Source organism: Xiphias gladius, chromosome 5, assembly GCF_016859285.1.
Source record: "Xiphias gladius isolate SHS-SW01 ecotype Sanya breed wild chromosome 5, ASM1685928v1, whole genome shotgun sequence".
NCBI lineage: Eukaryota > Metazoa > Chordata > Actinopteri > Istiophoriformes > Xiphiidae > Xiphias > Xiphias gladius.
This window is the reverse complement of record NC_053404.1, coordinates 9129919-9147104: the sequence shown is the minus strand read 5'-3', so window position 1 is coordinate 9147104 and position 17186 is coordinate 9129919. Positions and strand designations below refer to the sequence as shown.

At 40.2% G+C, this 17186-nt stretch overlaps 1 protein-coding gene across 5 annotated transcripts; it reads left to right on the top strand.

Annotated features, from left to right (window-relative positions):
• Positions 1 to 2267: 2267 nt before the first annotated feature.
• On the top strand, positions 2268 to 16351 carry tfap2a (transcription factor AP-2 alpha). 5 transcript variants are annotated; one of them, XM_040126321.1, is made up of 8 exons: positions 4095 to 4139; positions 6581 to 7000; positions 8217 to 8268; positions 9173 to 9192; positions 9856 to 10061; positions 10969 to 11087; positions 12666 to 12807; positions 14816 to 16351. In XM_040126321.1, the coding sequence occupies exons 1-8, from the start codon at positions 4095 to 4097 to the stop codon at positions 15102 to 15104; spliced, it is 1293 nt and encodes a 430-aa protein (XP_039982255.1). In that variant the 3' UTR covers positions 15105 to 16351. The 5 variants fall into 5 exon arrangements, 4 of the variants coding, with proteins under 4 accessions (XP_039982252.1, XP_039982256.1, XP_039982255.1 ...); XM_040126318.1 differs by lacking the exons at positions 4095 to 4139; positions 9173 to 9192 and adding an exon at positions 2268 to 2300 and having other exon boundaries at positions 9836 to 10061; XM_040126322.1 differs by lacking the exon at positions 9173 to 9192 and having other exon boundaries at positions 4086 to 4139; positions 9836 to 10061.
• Positions 16352 to 17186: the final 835 nt, after the last annotated feature.

The window sequence follows — 17186 nt, the reverse complement described above, 5'->3', positions numbered from 1 at the left end:
GATCATCTGCTTATTTTACTGGCATCGTTTTAGCAGTTTCGCTTATTGGAATGCTCACTGTGCACACATTCGTATTTGGTTTCACTTACCAGTATTGTCTTAAATCCTTTCACGGCGTGTCCCTGCTTTGCTCGTGAAGAAAGATTGTGCTAGAATACAATTTATTTTCCTTGGAGAGCAGCGTTTTATAAAATGGGCCTGAGACCTAACTCAACCGTCATCAATTTCACGAATTTTACGAGGCTACCTGGAGCTTTTGTACCTCGAGTGTTGGTGACGGGACAGTTACTGTCTTCAGCAGTCAGGCACGTCCAGCAGGAGCCAGTCTGTAGCCAAAAATCTTTGTTACAAATCAAACTGGGCAAATATTTAAACGTAATATTCCAGCTTCTCCATAACTTGGGGCTAATGAATTAGTGCCATCACCGATCAGTATTTCAAAACTACAAATGAAGGAGCAGAGACAATAAGGAGAAAGGCTTCCTGGAATGTTTCACAACGTTATTGGCAAGGCAAAGGACGCGTTAATTGCGTAAAATTACGCACGAAGATCTGTTTTTTGTCTCAGCAATTTTTGAATAAAATACGGGCCAACCAGTACCACACACACACACTACTGGTCGGCCCACAAGCATTGCCACCAGTGATGATGATAATAACAACAGAAGCAGCAACAACAACAAGAAAGCTACAACAATAACAATACTACTACTACTACTACTACTACTACTACTACTACTACTACTACTACTAATAATAATAATAATAATATCATGTAATTTGTAAATATGAATGGCTGTACAAGGTGCCTGAGGGGCAACCGTTGCGACGCCTATTAAACACAGTTTTTAGGAAGCTGAGCGTTGCCGGAGGCCCAGTGCCATAGTGGACGTGGTTGAAACCAAGCCCCCCCACACTCACACACACACACACACACTTTGCTTTCTTTTGTACAGGCCTGCTAAGGTCTATATAGCTGCAGGTGTTGTTTGTGCAGTTAAAATGTGTTCGCCTTTGAAGTCAAACATGAAGGCTTGTTTTTTAAACATTAACGCCACAAAAAAATCTATAGACACTGTGTGGAATTATATAGGCTATTTCGAAAAAACGAAACTATAAGGATTTATTGGGCAAAATAAAAAAAACAGTAAAAAGTTTGTGCAGTATTCTCAGAGCATGCATTAAATATATTTAATATGTGTTTGAAGTAGTGAGAGAAGCATCCGTGCAGCTCTCTGCTAGCGACGTGAATCTAATGTCCCGTTTGCAGTCAGTCTGCATGTGTGTGTGTGTGTGTGTCTTTCCTCAGAAACTTGAAAGAGGAGAAAAGGGTTTGTACTAAAGCTTACACCATTATCACCTATGTGAGCGCACGTGTTGCACTCATCTCTGTGTGCGTTTATGCGTGTGTGTTGGTGTGTGAGCTTGTGTAAGAGACAGAAAGAGGGAAAGCTCATTGGCTCTTGGCCTTAGGGGTCTACATAAGTATGTATTAGAAATAAACAGTGGATAAATAAATAATGACCCTCACAAAAGCGGGCTAGGTTTCTGTGTAGAAGTAATGATGTTGGCAGTTAACCCTCAAGTTTTTAACTTGACACGGTTTCATTTGCAGTGAGAAATAATTTTTCTATCCAGACAAAACAGTGAAGAAAAAAACCCCGGAAAGGTTAATTGACTTATAGAAGATAGAAAAGATATGTAGAACTCCTGACTTTTCATGTGCGTAATAAACTTTGTTCACGTTCTATGAACGATATTAATCTTTGTTGTAAATTCACCCCATGCAAAGAAATATTCACTCTATAAAATATGGATTTTTATGTGGAAAAAGTGTAAATTGACACACTCCTGCAAATATGACTAGTGGTTTTTTTTTAGTGATTCATAGCAGTGGCAGTGATTAGTATGTGATGTGATTGTGTCACATACCTCAAATAATTTATACGAAGATTTTTAGTTCGTTCATTTTTTTAAATCTTTAATATCTTAATAACTTATTTAATTTAAACTAAAGACCAAAGTATGACAGATCTATCTAGCACACAGACAAATAGGCTATTTCACTTTTTTTTCAGGTAGTCTCTCCTTTCTCGTCCACACCCGCAGTAGTGCGCATGCGTCGCCAGGTGGCCTCGCACCGTTTTTACGGCCAGGTGAGGCGATCTGGTCCAGGTAAAAAGTAGGTTTAATTTGGGACCGGAGGTTCAATGACACAGCACCGGATCGACTAAAAACAAACCACCAAAGGGAGCAGAAGACAAAGAATGTCAATAATGGGCAAGATGGGGGAATGGCAGGTATGTTATGCTCACTTTAAGACAAAGAGACGGCTGTGAAATCTATGAAATCTGTCAAAGTGCCGACTAGTTGTAGGATGACGCTGTACAAGAACTCTAAAATCTTTTGTAAAGAGAGGTGGTACAGTTCTCTTGTGTAGACTAGATGGTTATGAATTTTATCAGTGAGGATATCATACAAATCAGTTAAAAGATATTTTATTTTGGAACCCCAAACCCCAAATTGTCAGTTTCATTGCTTTGCTCTGAAAACCTGAGGATGTTGATCACATGTTGTTAAAGGTTGTAAGGTCTCCATGCGCATTTCAGATAGACTGTAATATAAAGGTGTGTTTTAAAATAAATTAGAAAATTGCTTGGAACGACATGAGATTATATAGTTTTGTCAAAGTAGAGTACTGACGAAACATAGCCCCTATTCAAAATTGTGTTTACCTCACAATCTTTGATATAAAAGGTAAAATTTAACAAATGTAATTCGCATATATTCATAGCTTTCCCAAATGCGATTTACATGTCTTAAATTCATAAGTTATAAAGCATCCCATAATGGATTTTCTATTGAGTCTTATTCTTTAAATTGTCTGTGCTTCATTGAAAACCTGGCCTTGCTTTGTAAGGTGTGGGCGATTTAACAGACAACCTGAGATTTTAGCTGAAACAAAACACTTAAGTTTCACTCGTTAAAAAAAGAAAAAAGAAAAAAAAAGACACAGACCACATCTCTAGAAAGACACCCGCGTGCATAGCTGTCATTGTCAGCCAGTTTCACCGCACCATTATCATTAATGACAACTGCTCCTAAAAAGGCACTCCACCAAAAATGGTAATCCAGGTTTATAAACGAGTGAAGCCAACGCCTTAAAGATCTGGCGACCTGTCTCCTGACCCACGACCTGCTGAGGTGAAGGCTCGTTCGGCGACAGGGCAAAGCCAGGTTCCCCTAGCCGATCATTCAAATGAAACAAGGCCATGTTGTTGTGTTAATTATTTACGTTACCCCAAACCCTGCGCCCTTACATGTAGTCAGTGGACCTGTAGAGCCGCTCTGAATGGTTCACCTCTTTAACATAACATTGAAAGAATAGCCCCTCAAGGTCTCCACTCTCAATGGGATTGAAATAACTGTTTGGGAGTTAAAAAAATCAAGGTTGGCAATAAGGTGTATGGCAGGGTAGTATTTGCATAGGCATATTGTTTTCACATAAAGCACTGGAAAACTGATCAATAAGACACTGAGTGTTATGGGAACGAATCAGTACACTTTAGCCAAAAGGTTATTTCACAGAACACACATTTGCTCCTTTTAATTATATAAATTTAACTATATCCTGAAAATAGAATTTCTGGAGTCTCGTGTGCTTTTCTCTAGCCCCGGAAAGACAAGCAAAATTATACTAGAAACCGTCCCAGGTGCAGGCATGTCCCCATGCATGACAATACCCACACCTCCTCTCAACAAACACACACACCTTACTGAACAGTAGAAATAATAAGCACGTGTAGCGACTTCCTCCTTTAATTTTTACCTGTGCGCTGTCCATTGGTGTTGTGTGAGCAGATGGGGGGATTCAAACGGCTGTTGATATGCTAATGAGGCCCTGTGCCAGTGTTATTACAGAGCTGCTCCAGCCCTTTACTATCACCATTAGAGGGAGACCTCAGAGCGCAAGACAGACAGCAGCCCACAGCTTCAATAAAAGTAGTTTTTCTTAGCGGGGAGCACAATTCACTGAGAGAAAACAAGACTAAGGCGATACCTACACTCAATATCCACCTCAAAAACCCATGAAAATGCTTTGGAAATTAACTGATAACATTAAATATGAAGACTGCGAGGTAAGGGGCTCCTTTTTGATTTGTTTAATTTTTTTAAAAGTTTACTAAGGTAATTATTGTAAGGATGTGTTGTATTGCTTGATCCAAATATATCATTCTTTTGACAGCTATTAGTGAACATATCTATAGATCCATGTATTTTATTAATTTCATAGGTTCTTTTTTCGTATGTGTGTCGAATCAAATTAAATAATAATGATGATAATAATAATAATAACAAAGGCAAGAGCAGCTGTATTTAATATATTAGTTGCATGAGTAAATTCACACCAATTATTTATTTTTTCATAGGCCTATTAAAATGACATTTGGAATAATTGAAATAACAATATACACTTACCATGCATTTAGATAAAATAAATATTTTGACTAGAAATGCAAATGTAAGTGCTAATGCGGCCTGTTTTATTTATTGCTTAAATGGTATGGACATTTACCCTTCACTTTTAATATAAGTGCAATTTGAGCCGTTACATTTTGCGTGCAGTTTATGTGCATGTATGTGTGGAGTGTGGAGTGATTGTTGTTGTGGGCCTAGACAAAGTTTGGTGGTAATATCAGGGACTTGTCTAGGAGTGGAGAGGCCAGTCGGTCGTGTTTTCACTTGTGTCCTGGGAGGATAGAGACGGCCGCGAGCAGGAATACAAAAGCTGGGCACCTCTGCGCTCATGTTGTGGTGATTTAATCAATTTACAGGCAAATGTTTTCCCTCTTATTTTGAAAATAGTTAAGTAAAAATTTGCAACGGTCACAGCCCAGTGTCTCTTGATTTTAAAATGCGTGATTAAGCAGGAAGGGGAGTTGAAGCTGTTTTAGCTGCGCATTAAAGTTGGCCAGAGCGCCGGATCCAACCCCCCTTATGACCGACTTTAGGAATTAATTTTTCTCCGTCTTTCCGGGTCAAAGTTAAAAGTTAGCCAATGTGACACTAAGTTTGGATTCTAAGAGGACCCGGTGGATTAATTCGGCGAAAGCAGAGGAGAGAGAGAAGCCCGATGGAGGACAGCTCGCTGTCGGAGTCTAAGATGGAAAACAAAGGGATGAACTGTAGAAATTAGCCCGCCGGAAAGCCCATAGCGTTGTCTGCCGGATTTTCATCCAGTTCAGAGGTGCACATTGTTCCCTTCCCTGCCTTCGTATTTCCCTGTCTGTGGTCCACCTCCCTTCATTCCTGTCTTTCTTTCACTTTTGCGCTTTGGCCCTTGGACCCTTTTAAATGCCCCCTCCTTCCTCTCTCTCTGATTCGTCAGACGAGAGTGAATATTCCTCTTTTTGTCTCTCTCTCTCCACTCCCTCCACACTCTCTCACTCCCTCTTTCTCTCTCACACCCTCCCTCTCCCCATCTCTGATTAGATATACTGATTCCTCCTTTCAATGGACGTCATTTAAGCGCAGACTTCTGCCTTGAGTTGCGCCCTCTGCTTCACACCCGATTTCCGACCATTCTTTCCCTATTATTAAGTATTCCTGTAATATTAATAATCCTGAATGCGTTCTATTAGGAGTCCAAGAGGAAGACTAAGAAGCGGTTCTTTTGCTAATATGAGCTAAAGCTAGGGGACGGCAGCAGTGTGATAAAAACCAGAAGAGCAAGGAGAAAAGAGGGTTTACCAAGAGAAACTTTTCGACCAAAATCCGCCGGCACCGCCGAATATCAGCATTTTTTGAACCCAAATGAAGGGCAGTGGGGATTTAACCATTTCTTTCTGATGGATTATCGTCCTACTACTGTGGCACATATCTGATCGCTGGGGCCATCGTGATCTTGCAGGAGAGAAGAGTCTTTTCGGGGGCTTACTTTTTTTTTGTTTTGCTGGTTATTCCCTTTACTCGCCCCTCCAAACACTCATCGTGTTTTTGAACTGATTATTTTTTTCTTGAGTCGCACTAAAATCCTTTCAGATGTTAGTGCACAGTTTTTCCGCGATGGTAAGTTACCAGAGCCGTGTCAGATAGCCTACTTCGAATTTTGTTTGCATATCAAATATTTTTTAATATATTTTTTCCCGCTGAATAATGTTTTGCAAAGCTTGCATGCTTAAAATATTTAATCACTTTGGAAAAATTATGAAATAATGCAAGGGTCGTTTATTTATTTGAAGGTATTCCACCTCCGGAATTTCGATGTTTAATTTTAATATTAACTTTTGGCAGTTTATTATCATGTAATTGTATTTACAAAAAACTTTGTGGAATTGTAGAAGATGAATGGATTTGATCAATGTTTTGTTTAAAATCAATTTCAGAGCTAACTGTATTATCGTTTCCACACTTGGTCTAAATCCCGTCATCCACTCAGGCCATATTTAATAATACCACAACATACGCCCGCAGAGCATTCAGCTGTTAAAACAAAGAGGGAAATACACAAATTAATGTTGAGTCCTTTTAAAATGTATTCATGCTAAAATACACTTTTCTCTCTACACTTCCCTGCCAGGATCGTCACGACGGCACTAGCAATGGGACAGCCAGGCTACCTCAGCTGGGCAGCGTGGGCCAGAGTCCCTACACGAGCGCTCCTCCGCTCTCCCACACACCGAACTCGGACTTCCAGCCCCCGTACTTCCCCCCGCCCTACCAGCCAATCTACCCGCAGTCTCAGGACCCTTACTCGCACGTGAACGACCCGTACTCCCTCAACTCCCTGCACGCCCAGCCGCAACCACAGCACCCGGGCTGGCCGGGCCAGAGACAGGGTCAGGAGAGCGGCCTGCTGCACCAGCACCGCAGCCTGCCACACCAGCTCTGCCGGGAGTACCGCAGGGAAGTGCTCCTACCGTCCGGCCACGGCATTGAAACGGGACTGTCGGATTCTATCCCTATCCATGGAATACCTCACTCTTTAGAAGACGTTCAGGTGAGACAGCGTCTTCCCAGGTTTCTCTCTTCTGTGGGTTTACCTGGTTAAAAAATAAAAGTGTAATAGTGCTGTCATTATTAATATTATGTGCACTTGGGCACCACTACCATTTTAAATGAATATTACCAAAATTAATAATAATAACGGTGGTGGTTTTTTATTTTCATATAGTGTAATTATTATTACAATTCGTACGAACAGCCCGTCTTTCATAATTACTGTTCATATAAATATTATTAGGTTATTAGTAAAAGCGTTTTTATCATTACTATTGTGTAATAGATGACACGCATTTAATTGGCTAGTTAGGTTCGGATGGCTCATTGTAGCTCTTAATGCGGTAATTTTTTACAGCCTGGAAAAATAGAAATAAAAGTTAAAATAAAATAAAAGTTGTTCTGAGTTGTCAAGATAATTTTAATTATACCAACACAATTTTGCATCGTTATGTAATTTTTAAAAATAATTTTAAACTGGTGTTAGTTGCAAGATTTTGTGTTGTTTTGTTCAATATGATTACTCAAATAATAATAATAATAATAATAATAATAATAATAATAAAACAATACCCCTGTATTTCCACAACGGTTTCTTCATGTCTTCTGTCTTTATTTGATTTCTTAGTTAAAAAAAAAAGATTAAGATGGCCGTTCTTTGGCAATAAAAAAATGGTGATACATTGCATATACACTAACAGGAGAATTGAGTTTGGTGGATTGAATTTAGGTAATAACTACAATTACTAAAGATGCATGAGAAATGAGTGCTAAAACTGTCAATTCTTATTCTTATTGAGAGTATTCTTCCCAGTTTTAAATCAGAAACAAACACCAATAATCCTCTAATTAGTTCATTGGCCTTTAATAGGCTGCACTGCCGTAATTACTATCCAATCTAGATTAGAAATTTCCTTGTGAGTAGAGCCGATATGTGGGCGAAATTAGGTCAGGATTACGGGGCGACATAGCGTCGTTATTTAAGTCTGAGTTTGTGATCTAGCGTAATGCGTCCATCGGCGTAACCCACTGAAAACACTCATGGACAATAAGAACAAGAATGGCCCTAGAGAGCCTCCATATTCAGTAATTGTGGCCGCTAATTGTGCCAGGCTTTGTTCGTGCACAGCATCCTGGTTAGCCTATATTTTGCTTACAGAGGATTCAGGCTGATATTTTTGTGCTAAAATTGTCCATTTTTTGCATTTGTGTCATAGCCTGTTGAGGATCAAGGAATTCACATTCCCGACCAGACTGTAATTAAAAAAGGTAAGCAGTTTCCTCGGAGATATCATGCATGTTTCTGCAAGCTGCACACCACTAGGCTACACAAACGCGCGCGTGCGCTCACACACACACACCATACACCATTTCTGCTCGAGAGAACTCGATGCAATGCGGTAATGCCTGACTGATCCTAATATGCAGTAGCCTATTTTTCATTACATGGTTTCCAAGTGCATCAAACTGGCTGCACCTTTTTTCTCGCTGATGGAATTTACTGTCAGCGTTTCAGTGCAGCGTGGAGATGAGTAGAGCTGGTGGGCTTTGTGGGCCCGTGGTATTGATGGTCAAAGATACAGGCCTATAGACCATCCTGGCACTTCATTGGTGGAGGCCAATAGCTGCAATCACGCTACGTGGTCAAATCTAGAATGGAAGTTGGTACCGCTGGATGGAGCACAGGACTTTGTGTCAAAACTCGGCTTGGAAAAATCATTTACTGGTCTTTAATATCTCCAAATGTAATTTTCATATTAAGAGTTATTTGCTGAAGGTTGTTGGATTATCCTGCTTTAATATTTTTTACTTATTTTCTGTCAAAAATTCAGGCTAATTTAAACTGATAATGATACAACACGAGGTCCTTTTTCATGGTTAAGTTTAAAATCGTTTTGTCAGGTCAAATAAGGGCTCACTGCATTAGATATGGAGCGATTTTTCTTTCCTTTTTTGTCTTTAATTCCGTTTTTTCCCCCATCCTTTCTTTTTTGAGTCTGTCTATCTGCGCACCAACATGATAATTGGCTTCTTACATTAGTAATCTCAAGAGTTCGTTTAACTCCTAGTGTCTCTATTAGGCTCCCCTGAGCCATTAATGTCACAAGTGATCTATCCAAAGGCGCACAGTCCCCTTTGTTATTGCACACCAAAATGGTGTAAAGACCAGTAGCCCCCCCCCCCCCAAACAGTGTGAAACCAACACGGGCGACGTTGTTTTTGCTAGATTCCGAAGATATGTCAGAATAGGTAGACTTAACCAAGTCTCTCGGTTTAGTCAGTACATGGTGTAGCGAGCGCATAAAATAGGCTGTTTGACTGGAGCGCTCAGGTACTGGAGCTTCTTTCTGACTGCTACTGAGATCTGTATATAAAAATATTGGTATTGGTATTCTTTAGATAAAGAACAGATGAATGAATATATTTTGGTTATGTACATTTGTAGTTGAGCAAGTAGTTGTGCCTTATAGTTCTGATGTTAATCATCCTATGCACATGAACATAATCATTATTATTACTATTATTATCATTATTATGATTGTTATTGTTGTTGTTGTTGATGGTGATGCTGTTGTTGTAACGATTGTTATCATTATTATTATGTTAAGGGCTCTATTAGTCATTTTTCTCTGCATGTCCTTGTTGCTGCAAGTGTACACTTGTGGTGCTAAACTCTAAATCCGGGGCCTAAATCCCCCCTTCTCATTTAGTTAAGGCTCTGCATTGCATGAAATTCACTGAGCACGGTCTCTCTCTGTCTCACCCCCTACCCCCTCCTTCTCTCCATCCCACCATCCCTGTCCTCTCTTTCTCTCCCCCCTCTCTCCCTGGCTAGGTCCAGTGTCTTTATCCAAGAACAACAATGTTTCCGCCATCCCCGTAAATAAGGACGGTCTTTTCGGAGGGGTGGTAAACCCCAATGAGGTGTTCTGCTCAGTTCCGGGTCGCCTTTCCCTCCTCAGCTCCACATCAAAGTACAAGGTCACGGTGGCAGAGGTGCAGAGACGCCTCTCGCCGCCCGAGTGCCTCAACGCCTCTCTGCTGGGCGGGGTGCTGAGGAGGTGAGTCTGCCTGGAAGGCTGCAAAAATCTCCTCTCTACATATACCTGTGTGTGTTTGTCTGTGTGCCTGACTATGAACTCTCTCACTCTACTCCAATCCATTCTGTCTGTGAGCATTCAACTCTTTCTTCCTCTCTTGCTCGCGTGCCCCCCCCCCCACCACCACGAATAATTAAAATCGACCAACCATGACACCTAGCTCGTGCATTTAAAGCAGGAGGGGTCTGTTAAATTCCATATTAACTTCCGTAGCACACTGGATCTTTCTCTCTTTCTCTCTCTCTAATTAATGTAGGCCTAGTCTGTTTCAACCTCAGCTCTATAGGCCCAGTGAAGGCATTACACATGAAAACATTGGTCTCTAGTGAACTGTCTATTGAAGTGCTGCAGACACGCAGCCTGCCTATTAAGTAGGGTTTTATGTATTCATTTTGTACAGTATTTGTCTTCTGGTGAAAAGGCTGGGGTTCTTTTAGTATTTGTTATTGTTTGTATCAGGAATGTAGAGGACGGTAAAGCCGGCCAAATTTAGTCTAGTCACTGTTTAATCAGTGAAAAAAGAGCTGAACCACATTTATTGGGTGGCATATGTTTATATGATCTAGGCTAAATATCAGATATATGCATCATAGAAAGTATCATCAAAATTCCAAGTATTAGGACATACTGATTAAAAATATGACAATATAGAAGTGACTTTTTGCTTGTAAATTGCTTGTAAACCACAGTTTTCCTTTCCCTAAATTCCCAATTTCCTATTTAATTTCATAGGTTACTGCATGTGGTGTACAGCTTCTTTATGTCCTTTTCAAAGAAAAAATATTCTTCCTCAAAAATTAGCCCACTCAGGGAAAGTCCTCCAAATCAGCAACACTACAATGAATTCTGCTTTGTTTTACTGTCACAGGGCCAAGTCTAAGAACGGAGGAAGATCCTTAAGGGAGAAGCTAGATAAAATCGGCTTGAATCTACCTGCGGGCAGACGCAAGGCAGCGAACGTCACCTTGCTGACGTCACTAGTCGAGGGTAAGTCGGGTATCATAAATCACGTTCCCACTGTTGTTGCTCCCGCGATATCAGGTGCTTGCAAACAGGGATTTTCTTTCTTTCTCTGTTTGAAATCAGCATATGCACTCATCCGTGTAATGTGGACCGACTTTGCCTCGCAAGTAATAAACCATGAAGGATGAGTGTGTATGTGGAGAGAGAGACAAGGAGGGAAGGGTGCTGGTAATTTGGTGGCTCTGCAGCGTTGGCCTTCGCTTTCAGGAACACACTTGCAGGTCCACGGCTGGCCTAGTTTACACGCTGGATGAGTTTGTGTTGAAGTCCAGTTAATTATTGAGTACTGCTTGTTTATTGGGCACTGCTGAGCTGTTCACCTCACGGATGAAAAGTCGATTGATTTATTAACCCTGCATTGTTTCAGACATTAATACAGACTGGATATGGCGGCTGATTTTGAATGGTGACTTAATTCCTTCGTTAATAGCTTCCCATGCTTTGGTTTTCAGTGAAGATTTTTGTTGCATGCAAATGGAACGGCGCTGACCTATGGGGAACTATATGTTTTGGGCCTATTAAAGAGTAAATTAGTCTGTTAGAGTGCACTGAAAAGATGCATTTCAAGCGACTGGATAAATCCATTTTGCTTGCAGAGTTGAAGCTTATTATTCAGTGCACTGGTATTTGGTGTGCTGTGGCTTTCCAAAGGTGAAAGCCTGCGATGGTTCATTGGTCCCTGTTAATCATTATTACAGACGAGGACCAAATGCAATATTCATTGAGCTTCGTAGAAATTTGGTGCTGTATTGTAATGCGCCCGGAGAAATGTATGATTCTGAGTAATAAGGGGTGGCGGCAGAGGGGGTGAAGGCAGCCGGTCATTTAGTGAAGAGACTGCATTTTTTTGAAGAGTTGTCTATTGTTTACGGTCCCCTCCATTTTATGGAAAACCAGTTTACCGGACTGGAGCTTTGATGCTAATTGGCGCATGCGTTCTTTCGGATATGAGGCTTATGGACAGGAAACTCCTCAGTCAAACTCAACTGCTTCAGGAAATTAAAACCAAATACTTGGAAAAAAATTCAACGATCAAGAGAGGCGGGCTCAGACTTGGACGGAACGAAACCAGCAATTCTCCTAGGTGAAGTATGTAAAGGGAAAGTGAGATTTAGATATAGCCCTGCAAAATTGCCTCCCCATGCCTCTGTGATCTCCTGGACTTTCAGTAATATGCAGGTATTGGTAATCAATGACATGGTGTTAACCATGATGCTGCGTCTATATTTCATATCCGCTTATTGTTTGTCCTCCATATTAAACCATTCTCACGATATGAATGGAGAGAGCTTGATGTGTATTGACAGATCACGGGGCTATTTTATTATTATTTCCAGGCTATTATTGTTCTCATCATCATTAATGTTGTTAGGAGGGCACAGGTGCCATAACCCTGCTGTCTGAACGCATAAACAGAGTGGACTCTCTTTTGAGATCAGATTAATCATGTGTTAGTCCAAGCACGGAGTGTGAACTGCTCTGAATTTGATGTAACCATATTTAATACGCTAACACATACAATAACTTTTTTTTCTTTCTCAGGCGAAGCGGTACATCTTGCCAGGGATTTTGGTTACGTATGCGAGACTGAGTTTCCAGCCAAGGCAGTAGCTGAATATGTAAACCGTCAGCATTCCGACCCAAACGAACAAGTCCAAAGAAAAAACATGCTATTGGCCACGAAGTAAGTGCTATTATCACATTTCACTGTGTCACACCAAATGCATTCTAGTCTGTGCCAGTGTGTGTCTGTTTATTTGACAGTTTGCACACACACGCACACCCTCTCTCTCTCTCTCTCTCACACACACACAAATAGTTGTTGTTTTTAACAAATATTTTTTATAACAGATGTGATTACAGATGTGTAATCATGATAAAATATCTAGTCTGAGTTGCTCCATGTCCATATCAGTCTACTAACGTTATTAGATTGCCTAAAATTAATTTATAAATTTTTTTTAGCCTCACACTTTCAAAATGTACTTGACATGTCTTTTAATTACGAACTTCATTAAAAACCTCTTTTTCTTTTTATTTCAACAATATGATATCATCAGTTATAATTAAAATGCTTGTAGTGCAGATAAATATACTGCAGTTGGTATGTTGACTGGGCCTTTCCCTCATCCACACGCACAGCAGCATTTTGTTTGCCCTGTGTTTTCAGTGACACTGACAGATAGCTGGTTCTCATCCAGCGCTACCATTGGTTATTTTCCCTATGCGTTAACTGAAACATGGGAATTCCTTACAAGGCATAGAGAAGCAGAGGCCTGTATTTAATATTGATGATGAGCCGCTATAATCAAAAAGCTGTCGGCTCCTACCAATACCACGAAAAGAAGAGTAAACCCGCGTTACAATTTTCTATACGTTATGAATCTGTTTTACATGAACTCATAGGGTAGGTTGCTGCACATAAATAATATAAGTTACTAGAAACGAGACGAGAAACAAAACTGATAAAGCTATGCGTCACTACCTCACTGTGCCGATGTCCAATGCCACAGCTGAGCGGAGTTTCTTAAGTATCCCTCGTTTGAACACCTGCATCCCATCTACAATGACAGAAAACCGACTTAACAACCTGCTTTTCCTGCACATCCACAAAGACCTGACTGATGAATTGGACATGAACAAAGTGTTAAATGGCTTTTGCTTTGGGAGTGATAGGCGCATTCAGTACTTTGGAAAATAAGTCTAGGGGACTAAAGCTCCTAATGCTATGCAGTAGGCATATTGGACGTAAAGTTTTAATAGGCCATGCATTTTTTTTCTGTTTCGAACCTTATTTAAAAGAAACATATTGACTTGGTTGGTTGGTTGGTTGGTTGGTTGGTTGGTTACAGTGTAACAGTTCTCAGAGTGAAAAACACAAGGTTCTGTATCAACAGGAGCCAGGAATCCCCTTTTGAGTCGGCACCCACTTGTCCTTAATTTCTAATATAAGAACGCACATTAAGTGTTTCCGCGCACCTTATAAGGCCTTGAAAAAAAAAACCATGCTACCATTTTGATCTGGACGTACCCTAATGAGAAGAGTGAATGCATTTATTGCCATATTTTAGTTGTACAAAAACGGTAGACTGTGCTGAGATTAAAAGGACGTTGACGTGAAAAAGGTCACTGGCCATTTACGTCATCCAAAAATGGATTGCCCACTTCCCACTTTAAAACTCATGCCGGCGCCGTTGATGGTGTTGCTATATTGGATTATCAGCAACTGAAGTTCAAAGTTGACTCTGCACAAATGTTCACCTTGCATCAACAAATCATTTGGACTCATGATTTCTAAAATTTATTTTTTTAATAACAGTAAAATATCCTGCCACTTACCTCAGAGATTAATTTCCACCTATTTGTAGCTCCAGGACATTTTCTTTACCCAAGTTTTAATTCATCGAATAAGAACCACAGTTTCATTGCACTAATAGATGTTTTTTAAAATGATTCAAATAATTTGCTTTTCAAAATGAAACGGGGGAACTTATCTTACCACAGTGGCTCGTCACTTTTCACTTACTTATTTTACAAATTTAGAATTTAAAACCTGGCACACCTGCATGACTGATTTGGAAATTGAACCGTTTGCAGTGTTTCCACTTTGCTTTATTTTAATTGGGGCATTAAAATACATGCTGGGATTTCTGACAGTCTTGGTTATTAACACGCTGCTCTCTCTGTTTTAGGCAAGTCTGCAAAGAGTTCACAGACCTGCTGTCCCAGGACCGCTCGCCGCTGGGAAATTCACGGCCGCAGCCCATTCTTGAACCGGGAATCCAGAGCTGCTTGACCCACTTCAGTCTAATCTCACACGGTTTTGGGACCCCGGCACTGTGCGCGGCCGTTACGGCTCTGCAGAACTATCTGACCGAGGCTATCAAAGCCATGGACAAAATGTACCTCAACAACAACCCTAACAGTCACTCAGATAACGGCACTAAAGGCGGAGACAAAGACGAGAAACACAGAAAGTGATGTTTCCATCCCGCCATCGCCGAGAGCCAAATCCCATGGCCCTTCTACGTCGACCCACACCCCTCCGCCTCGCTTCGGCCCCCACCCATCCAATATAAATATTATAAATACCTTATAAATACTAATGGTAAAGTTAATCGTGCCACTTCCTGATCTTGCGTGGTTTTACATGTTTTATTTTTACATCCCAGTTTGGATTCATGAGGAAATGACGCGAAGTATTTTCTTCTTCCAGAAATGTTATTTAAAAAAAGAAAAGAAAAAAGACTGCAGAGGAACAGCTCCAGGGCGAGGAAAAGGTGTACTGCCTCAGCCGGAGGACTTTTTATGTACTCCCTTTTTTTAATCAGCTCCAATGAATGGACTGAAATCCAGCGACCCCTCTATATCTCAATTTTACGATTGTGACAGAAACGAAGCTAGAAGAGGATGAATTCTTATCAGTATTGTGAATAATAAACTTGAAAACAAAGAGAAATTCCACAGAGCTCCCTGTCATGTCTTCAGTTGTAGACTCGCACTCTTTCTCAAAGCGACCAACTTGAACTGTTTGAATTTCAACACGATTCGCGGTTATATAAGGGAATCAGTGTTCATGTATGTACATATTTATTTATGTGTAATTTAACGGGAATTGTAAATATGGTGCGTCTGTTGAAACGTCTTTTTTTATTTATCTGGTGCCTCCTGTCTTAGTGGGTTTGAATATCCGGTTAGTTCTTCATGTGATTTTATGGTTTTTAGAAAACAGAAGTCTGGGGTACTTTTATTTCTCTGGGATATTTCAATTCAGCCCTCTTGTAGCATGTTGAGGCGACACTGAAGCAAGTGAACAAATTTAATAGAAATAAACTTCCATTTCTCTCTATATATATCATCCTTTTTCAATTTTTAATCTGAGACAGAGTATAAGTGAGACCCTGAGGAGATCTGTTTTTTTTGTGTGTTTCTATTTTCGTTTATACACAAGCTTTTATGTGTTGTGCCAATCAGAATACGTTTCACCCCTTGTTCTCTCCTTGAAGCACCATAAAAGCAATAAATGGAATATTGTCTTTTTTTAAAATGTTGGAAGACATTCAAAAAACATTTTTGGGACCACCTGATATCTTATGTCCGATAATGTCCAAAATTGGAGGCGGTTTTAGCTGTATTGTATAGACATGTGCTGGCAATAGTTCCCATGCCTGTCAATGTATTATAGTCCTTTGTTGCCCTGAAAAAAAAAATAAATATTTGATACGCTTCATCTCGATTTTTATTCATATCTTTTAATGTTTTTTTATTCACTGCTTGATAGCCTGGGTGTTTTTTCTTTCCGTTTTTTTGCTCTTGGTATTTTTTTTTTTTTTTTTTTTTTTTTTACCATTCTGAACGGCTACAGTAATTGAGCTTAAGTCTCCCCTGACGATTGCTCCTTGCAATAAGCAGCCGAACTCATTGTTTCCCTCAAGTATAATAAAAAAAAAAAAATCTTACTTTAAACTCCCTAGTTCAGAGCACAGGATCTTATGCAGGCCAAATGGCTCGCAACAATGGATATATTCGCGTTTGAAGTGTGCAGCACCACCCCTCCAGCTAAAACCCTCTGAGATGTATATAGGCCTGGTGTGCAATGTTTGGTTGTTATAGGCTAAATTTGGCTCTCCCCCGTTTATTCTGTGCTGGAGTCTTATTCAAAAACATGCATCAAATATTTGTTAGACTATGTTGTTTGCCTCTCTGTAATCAATGAACATCAGCACTCAGTATGCTGGATTTGTATGGATATTTTGTGATATAATCATAATACTTTCATAACGAATCTCCTTCCCTAACTGGTATTTAGTATAATTCCGTTGTGTTTGGCTGAGTGAGTCTATAAATGTGGCTATCTCGTTGGCCGTGATGGCAAATCTGATGCTGGCATTTGCTTTATTTTGCGTGCAGAGCTGCAGAGAATACACCGTTGCATAATATTTGAGTTGAGTTTGATTGGATATTGATGGCGTGGCACCTATAGCTAGAAATCAATCTTGTCTGGAGCACGAACCAGTCTAGTGATATATGCATCTTGGTATTGTTTCTTGCTTTTCCTATTTC